Raw genomic sequence first — 8,769 nt, forward strand, 5'->3', positions numbered from 1 at the left:
ACTTGCGGAGTTGACATATTAACTTATCACACTAGATGAAACAAACGTCGTCGCGTTCAATTTTCGACGAAATAACGTCATTTCATTCAAATAAAAGTCAAAACACATCTAATTTTATGATCAATTTGAATCCACCTCAAATTTCAATGGTCAAATTGAGTATTAACTCAATAAAATTGGGATTTTTTTTCTTCAAATTTGTTAATTTAATTCAAAATAATTTTTTTATTGGAAAATTTTATTTTGTATGGCCAAAAACCTTTTTAAAAAATTGAAAAAAAACAAGTCTATATATATTTCGATTTTTTTACGAGCACCTTCTAAATGACAGACTATAAAAAGAAAGTTGTGATCCTTGATGTATTTGAGAAAGAGGCCGATTCCCGAAATGTATATCCAGGTGGACTGGTGGTATGTCCACTAAATTTATATCCAGATGGTATGTTCATACAATATTGTTGGTTTACAGTAAAACATGTTCTCTACTTTATGATATCAGGATTAGGCTAAGATAATTGTGACATTTGTTTTCTACTTATATAATAGTATTTTCTACTTCCAAGATATAGCAGTATTTTCTACTTATATGTATAGGCATGACTTTCTACCGGGTAGTATCGTAAAAGTTTTACAAATACAAGTATTTAATTAAATGAGACCGTGAAAAAAAATTGCCTAACTGCATGATAACTAAACTCTAAACATATTACTAAAACCTTGTTATTGTGATGGAACTGAGATACCATAAATCATCAAATGAATGATTCCAAGAGTAACTAGTGATTGTTAGCACTTAGCAGTGACGGGTCTTATTCTTATATGAACCATGAAACACACAGCACATATATTTTTAGAAACTGTGAATAACAAATCATGAGGATTGCTTATCATTTTCTTGCTTATAGAAAGATTCATAGGTTTGAACTCTTGTCTTTGATTCTTGCAACTCTGATTCTTGCTCTGATTCACGCATGAAAGCATCGGTCATCTTGACAAAATCATTCATGTGAACTTGTTTCCATTCCTTTCAGGTAAAAATCAGAGAGAAAATAAGAACTAACACGGAGGGATGCATAAAAGGGGGGTTTAAATCTTAATGTATAACTTAAAATAGACATCGAACTGAACATTTATAACCAACAAAGGCTTAGATCTCGAAAATAGTAAGATGAACATATTTGAATATAATTTCATGCTTCTCTTTTGTCCTTATAAATATGCAGAGAACGAGTAATCTGGAGCAACCACGTCACGTGTATACAAAAATTAGTTACTAAATCAGCTAACTACTCATATAGAAAAACATTGTAATATAAAATATACATTGAAAATGGGTTAAACAACACATTGTGGTTCATTTGATAGCTGATTTTTTTATGTGCACACAACATTTGTTAATCCGGAGCATGAAAAGCAAAAAATAAGAAAGATAAAATGCATACCTCAAAATCCCACTCTCCATATAAATTTGGATCGTTTCGGTCACTCCAAACATAAGTGTGAACTTGTAACTTCTCAGAAGTGTCCTACAGCACAATTGATTTCAGCATTCATAGATTCTTTCTAGATTCCTCAAGATCATACTATGTACTGTATACATCAAATTATCTCATTTGTCATGAAAATTTGAACTTGAACATCAAATTATCTTCTGTACCATACAAGATTATCTAATTGAAGTTGAATGATACACATAGAGGCAAATAGAAATAGCAGAGATTGGAGTTGGACTCACCATCAATACAACCTCAGCATCACTTCTATTATATTCAACATCCTCGAATTCGTCTAAGATATCCAACTCCACTCCTGTGATCTCATGAAGGACCTGAGTGTTCAATAATAGAATTAAAAGAGGATTAGGTTGTGATTACCTAAACTTTTTTTTATTAGTTTAATATTTTGTGGTTATCCTTATGTACTCTTTATGTATTCCTACTATAATTAACTAAGCATGCATATAGACCGAACACAGGTTCAATTCACGCAAGAAACAGGTTTTTCTAATTTCAAGGAGCTTAGGGGCAAATTGCACAAATGATTTAGATTTATTCAACAACAGCATGGGAAAAAAATTGCTACCGATGAACCGAAACAAGCTTAGAAATGAGAAATTAAGTAAAAGCAAAGGATCAAGAACAATAAGAAAATGAAGATAGTACCCTGCCAGTAACTTTCTTATTCTCCACAGGGAGAATAGCGGGATAAACGCGACCTATGATTTTAAACCTGTGACTGAAATGGAAGAAAAAACAATCAAAACGGAGAAATCAGAAATTCGAGAGAGAGAGAGAGAGAGAGAGGGAGAGACTGACTAGCCATGGAGAGTGGCAGGGGTTGAAGAAGGGACGCGATTCAAGAGGACACGAACAACCTCATCGGCTAAGAGGCTGCCATACACGAACACGTCGTGCCTCGCTCTCACCACAGAATTCGTCATCTTCTGCTGCTTCTTCTTCTCTCGCTCTCGCTCTCGCTCTTACTCCACTCTCTCTCTCCCTCTCCAACAAAATCGCTTCCTTATTTCTTTATATATAAACCAACTAATCATATCACTCCACTTAGCTCTGCTTTTTTTACTAAACAACTAAATAAGAATCTCATTTGTCTCGTTGCACGTGTCATATCTCCGTCACGTGCTTGTTCCTAATACCTTGCTTTAATTTTTCTACAAAATTTATCACTCAAATTTTGATCGGAGAATAAATTAGCTAATTTCTTTTGGAGAATTCTATGGTGAGGTCACAAAATGTCAAAATCAACATCAATAAATGGCGCATTGTAAGACTGCAAGTTAGTGAGTTTAGGGGGCGCATTGTACGACTGCCAAATTCTATGGTTATTTTTCCGCTATTTGCAATTTTTATTAAGTACGTATAATAATAAAGTTGTGCAATACAAGTGAATCAGGCTGCGTATGAGTTGGACTTTTGAACTTTTTTGCTCGCCCATGTAAAGTTGGGAGTGGGTGGAGCTGAATCAAATCGGATCAAATTTAAATTTGATTTATAAAAATTGAGTTTGATTCATAACTCAACTCATTTACAATCAAGTATATTTTTTAAGTTCAAACTCTATTCATCAAAAACTTATGAACTAGCTCAAACTTATGAGCTGACTCAAATAATAGAAAAATAATCTATGATTCTATATCAATAAATTATAACTTATATATTTTAAAGATTATTTCAAAAGATCAATNAAATTACCATTTGTATCCATAAAAAATATAAACGCTCACAAATATACACATATAAGAATAAAACGACAATTGTAACCATAGAAGATGACTTCCAAAAATACTCTAATGGACCAATTGCGTAACTACTGTCTGGGTACTCTTGGCACGGAGGCCATCTTCCATACATTTGTTAACATCTGTATCTTTCATGAATACAAATGATAATTTATTTCTCTTATATTTCATATGTACATATATAATATTAAAAGTATACATTAAATGTTTATAAGATATGTGTATTAATATATATATATAATCAAACCAACTCACAAGCTAGTATACTAAACTTATCCAAGCTCAAGTTTAGATAATTTAATTTATGAAGCTAGTATACTAAACTTATCCAAGCTCAAGTTTAGATAATTTAATTTATGAACTCAATTCCAAACACAAACTCGATCTGATTTTAACTCACTTCCAACCCTCCATGCATCAGCTTATAAAAATATGCTTGTTGACTAAGTACAAACCAGAAAGAATAAATTGAACTGGCCTTCTAACATTGTTTTTTTATTTATTTAAAAAGAGCCCATTAAAACATATCATCTTAAATATCTGAGCAGGTTATAATCCATTAACCACCTTAATAACAGAACAAATAATTAATTCAAGCTTCCGGAGCCTAATCAAATCAATCTCAAAATGCTGGGTTCTCCCGTATTAATTATCGCCATTTAAGTTTTTTCTTAGTGGTTGAAACTCGAAACCTCTTGTAGTCTTTTGTATTTGGTGGCCATATGTGAAGACTGAAGAAATAAATATCCTGAATCTTCATGGTACATAGCACTGGGAATATAACACCAGAAGAAAAACATTATCCACACAAACACAATTTAATCGGTTACAAATCTTTAGACTAGTTCAGAAAAGATATGAAAACAGCATGCAACTTGATTTTAGCACCGCCAATATCTTCAGATGTTCATTGGCTCAGGGGCACCAAGGATGTCTAGCAATGAGTTCTGCGGCTCCAATTCCTCGTGCCATAGCGGAAGTTGATCACCGGGGTAGAAGTTTCTCGTCACTCCCTCCGAGTTTATCTACAAGGAATCAGAATCAAGTGAGTTTCAAATTATTGCAAATATTTTTTTTGGTGACAATTATTGCAAATATTTACAAAAATTTTAAAGAAACAGGACACAAATTAAGAGTCTTACAATGACTGTTCGGACGACACCACCACTTGCCCCGTCCCTAGCAATGGCAAGTGAAACTGCCTTTTTCACTAAATCCTGCCACAGAACATACAGATAGATCCGTCAGCAACAAGGATTGAGACATAAGTTTGAACACCAATTCTACCAGGAAAAACAGAGTTTTCATATTATACGTAGTAGCTGCCAAGTTATTGGCCACTGTCTATATCCGAAACATAATGTAGGCAGAACATGAAAACCAGGAGAAGTCCCCAAATAGAATAACATCCACAACAATCTGTTTTGGCATTTAAGTTGGAAAGACAGGCAAAAATCAAGATGCATACCTCAGCTTCATCCTTGGTCATTCCTTCCTTCCAGGCTTGGTCGAAAAAACCATACAAGTAACTGGAGCCAGATCCTGCAAAAAATACAAATCATGAACCAAAGCTTCAAGACCAAAATGCATGTACATGTATAGTAAGAGAAAACCCGGAAAATAAAAAACGTGCAACAACAATGCTTCTACTATGGCAATTGACATGTTAAACTAGCAAAATGATGGCAACTAATCATCAAAGACTTGAATCACTTAGAGAAAATTTAGGAAGACGACTCCATTCTTCAAAGCAAAGCAGCATGATAAAAGATATTTGTTGATGAAGAAAGAAATTTATCATATTTCCATAGTAAAACTTATTCATTGAGAAAATTCAACTTCTTTTTCAATTTAATTTTCTTTCTTTGCCTCCACAAAAGACCAGGAAAGCAGTGCTCTATGCTGCAGTGGTTCTTCAATATTTTGTCTTCCATTTCTACAACAAAACTAATTTTTGCGAGATCTCACAGAGAAACAATGATCCTTAGCGGAAAATAGATCAAATAGTGTAAACCAGGATTTCAAGGCACTGTAGGTTCAACAAATACAACCAAGTTATATAGATAGGTACAAACATATAAAATAAATAACACACATAACAAAATCATGAAAGGCATGGCAACCATAAACATTTTAACACTTTAATACCTCCAATAGCAAAAGGTTGTTGCACTATTGTTCCACCAAGAGGAACTCCATAAATTTGGCCACCTTCATATTTGTCCCAACCACCAACAATCAAGCCAGTCTCTAAGAAATTCTGTCAATGAGAGTAAGCTTACAATAAGGCCAAATCTATCTAATGGAAGAATTTATGGAGAAAATGAAGACAGCACACAAAGATCAAAACAGAGCATCCATCAGGTGAACACAAAGCTAAAGCCTATTAATTTAATTTTAAACTTCCCCAGCTGCCCCATATACTCACAATAAATTAAAATAAAAACTAAGTAACAGAAATTGAAAAACTTTTAAACTTCAAACCATCAGCTATGTGAATTCCTTTAGAAGTCATATTTAGTGAAATCAAATGCAACACTAACAAAATAAAAGCTGCCATTCAATAATAATGTTGCAAAGTATATGCTATTATAACAGTAAGCTAGGTTTGGAAGAATAAAATTTGCAAATATTTTGCCATTATGGTCGACTAAGTGAAAACAGCAGACAAGATAATTCTTCTCAAAATAAGATGCAACTTGGCTTTTGTGATCTTGTAAGATTTAACAATCATTAACAGGTAGGTGTCTGGCATCGGCTACTAGAATATTGGGTAGCAGACCAATCATGAATTGGCCTTAATGATAATTGCCAACTATGTGAGATGGGAGAGAATGATGGGCAATTATGTTTAACAAACTACTTCGTCGACATTCTTCTTAGAGGGGAAGAGGATTGTGGGAGGAAATTGGACGGGAAGGCTGCCATTGTCTTTCAGAGAGTGCTAGGTCTCTTAATACTCCGTGTTTCTTGTTCATATTTCATACCATTCTCATACTTCATAAAGGATATCATACTAATATAAGGTCAGGTCCCACTAAATAGCATAGTTTCTACTTCTGTTAGCTCTTGAATGAGCAGGTTCCTACCACAGAATTACATACTGAAACCCGACCATGTAAATTAACAGAGAAAAACTTGGAAGTCAAACCTTGTTGTTATATGAAAGAAGCCGAACAAGGTTGGCAGCAACTTTGACTGTTGCAGGTTGTCCAAGCTGTATACTATACAAACAGAAAACTAACAGTGAGGTAAAAAACAATTTAGATACACACGATTTTACTCTCAAAATTATTTTACAACAGGATAGTATTCAATGGGGGAATAAACAATAAAGTGACTTACGTGTGTTGATGAAGGAAGTAGCGAACATAGTCAGAGACAACCTGAGAATCTGCAGCCTGCAAAAAGAATGCAAGTGATCATTTTTAGGACATGAATCAGCATCATTTCATGCGGATTTCTGGAACCATTACTGCATCATTATGTTACAACTCATGAGCATGCTCAGTGGCATGCCAAAACAAGCTAGATAGAAAATAAAGTGTTGTGACATGACTTCAAATCCGTACCAAGATAATTTAGCATCAGCGAGGAAGAAAAAGAACACTAAATACTAGCAAAACATGATGCAAGAAACTGATAAGGTGCACCTAAATATCCGAAAGCTCGACTCTCCACCAATACACTCGGTCAAAAACAACCACCACAGCTCAAAATACCATCCTTATGAACTCGAAACAAAAAGAAAAAAAAACAAAAATTATCAAATCAACAATATGAAGATCAAAACCGCATAAATACATCATGTACAGCATGTCAATAACAACACAAGACTCAAATCCAAGCTAAAACTAATTATACTAATAATGATAAAACACCATAACCAGCCATTAACCAACCAAAAAACATTAACACAATAGCTCCATGATAAAGAGAGCAATACCGATCCAGAGCGACAGACGTAGACATTATCAGTAAGTTGTGTGATTTTATCCGAAGCGCGGTTAGCAACATACACTCCTGAGCATAAAAATTAACATTTAGATATGAGATCAAATTTTAGTCCCCAACTACGAACCAATCCAAATTCCGAACAAATAATTTTCCAAAGGAGCAGTTCCCGAAAAAATAAAAATTAAAGAGAAAACCCTAATTTGAAAAAGGTAGGGTTTTTCTTTAGATAGAGTAGTATTACCGGTGCTGGTGCGAGAATCGGCGCCGAGGACGACGCCGCCGTTGTAGGTGACTCCAATGATGGTGGTTCCCATGGAATGAGGGGCATTGAAGTCCATCTTCTGATCCATTGTTGATCAGTGAGTGAGTGAAAGGGGTTTAAGAGTTCGATGCCCTAAGCTCTCTCTCAAGTTTTGAAGCAGTGCAAACGAATTTGGGGACACAGCACAACAATTACAAACACTGACCTCCCTTTTTTCTTTCCCTTTTTTTTTTAATTTTTCTTACTTCAATCTCCTCATAGACTTGCTGCTCAAGTTTTCCTTTCTTTTCCTTTTATTTTCTTTAATAGTAATTAAAATAAATAGTAAGAAAAATGATATTGCTACTATATAAAGACTAATTTGATTATTTTTTAAATTTTAAGGATGAAAATGACTTACATTTAAATTTTTAGAGACTAATTTGATTATAAATAATTTTTTTATATGTCAAGTGACACGTGGCATGCTAGGTGTCACTGACCTGACACGTCAACCAATCATCTGATGACATGTGGCACCTAACGTGATATGTCGTCATCTAACAAACGGAAGGACCAATTTAACTTATGTTTTATCTTTCAAAGATTAATATGACTAAAAAAATCATTTGAAAACTAATTTGAAAAATGAATAATCTTTCAAGAACAAATTTGACTATTAACCATTTTTTTGAGGGTTAATACTTAATAGTCAAATTAATAAATCATTATATGACATTATCTAAATTAGTCTTTAAAAAATTTTATTAATTAAATCAGAAAAAATATTAGGGACCATCAGAATGACGATCACTTAGTTATCAACTCAATTTTTTTAGTTTAGAAATCCAATAACATACTTTATCTCATACTTTTAAGTATTGATGGCGAAGACCCTCTAACATTCCTCTTAAATCAATCTAAATAAATCATGTTTGTCTTTTCGTCACTCCATTAACAATTGATAGATTTTCATAAACATATTTGCTTAGCATTTAATTAGATATGTTAACTCTCATGTATGTTTGTTAATTAACATTTCATATTATCAATCATTGATAAAACAGGCCTGCTACACATACAAGCAATTAAGGCTTACAAACCTTACACGTTGGCCCAGCCCAGAAACAATCCACGCGCACTCACTCCTTAAAATGGAGCGTCAATCCCACGCGCCTCACACAATGGTTACGCTTTCCAAAACACGCTGATTATGGTGCACTCTTCCTCTTCTCCCTCAAAGAAAATGCAAACCGTCAAGTTTCAAAGAACATTCCAAACAAATTACAATTCTGAAGAGACGTTCGAACTCGTC

The 8,769-nt window shown here is 33.9% G+C and overlaps 2 protein-coding genes across 2 annotated transcripts; both read right to left on the bottom strand.

Moving 5' to 3' along the window:
• Positions 1–355: 355 nt before the first annotated feature.
• Positions 356–2,516, bottom strand: LOC107470938 (AIG2-like protein D). The gene is made up of 5 exons (XM_016090358.3): positions 2,316–2,516; positions 2,163–2,235; positions 1,736–1,828; positions 1,443–1,526; positions 356–1,024 (listed from the first exon to the last, which is right to left on the bottom strand). The coding sequence occupies exons 1-5, from the start codon at positions 2,438–2,440 to the stop codon at positions 872–874; spliced, it is 528 nt and encodes a 175-aa protein (XP_015945844.1). The 5' UTR covers positions 2,441–2,516; the 3' UTR covers positions 356–871.
• Positions 2,517–3,981: 1,465 nt separating this feature from the next.
• On the bottom strand, positions 3,982–7,707 carry LOC107470937 (proteasome subunit beta type-6). The gene is made up of 8 exons (XM_016090357.3): positions 7,455–7,707; positions 7,203–7,279; positions 6,602–6,657; positions 6,408–6,480; positions 5,405–5,516; positions 4,725–4,798; positions 4,399–4,473; positions 3,982–4,281 (listed from the first exon to the last, which is right to left on the bottom strand). Exons 1-8 carry the CDS (start codon positions 7,561–7,563, stop codon positions 4,156–4,158), a joined length of 702 nt encoding a protein of 233 aa, XP_015945843.1. The 5' UTR covers positions 7,564–7,707; the 3' UTR covers positions 3,982–4,155.
• Between the last annotated feature and the right edge of the window lie 1,062 nt (positions 7,708–8,769).

Source organism: Arachis duranensis, chromosome 10, assembly GCF_000817695.3.
Source record: "Arachis duranensis cultivar V14167 chromosome 10, aradu.V14167.gnm2.J7QH, whole genome shotgun sequence".
In the NCBI taxonomy this organism is placed as follows: Eukaryota; Viridiplantae; Streptophyta; class Magnoliopsida; order Fabales; family Fabaceae; genus Arachis; species Arachis duranensis.

Excerpts from the sequence above, each read along its gene's own strand:
- LOC107470938 (XM_016090358.3), bottom strand. The coding sequence starts at position 2,440 with ATGACGAATTCTGTGGTGAGAGCGAGGCACGACGTGTTCGTGTATGGC. Across the intron at positions 1,527-1,735 it reads ATGCTGAGGTTGTATTGATG|GACACTTCTGAGAAGTTACA; the intron begins GTGAGTCCAACT and ends ATTGTGCTGTAG. Across the intron at positions 1,025-1,442 it reads ATGGAGAGTGGGATTTTGAG|GAATGGAAACAAGTTCACAT; the intron begins GTATGCATTTTA and ends TTTACCTGAAAG.
- LOC107470937 (XM_016090357.3), bottom strand. The coding sequence starts at position 7,563 with ATGGATCAGAAGATGGACTTCAATGCCCCTCATTCCATGGGAACCACC. Across the intron at positions 6,658-7,202 it reads ACGTCTGTCGCTCTGGATCG|GCTGCAGATTCTCAGGTTGT; the intron begins GTATTGCTCTCT and ends TTCTTTTTGCAG. Across the intron at positions 4,282-4,398 it reads GTGTCGTCCGAACAGTCATT|ATAAACTCGGAGGGAGTGAC; the intron begins GTAAGACTCTTA and ends GATTCCTTGTAG.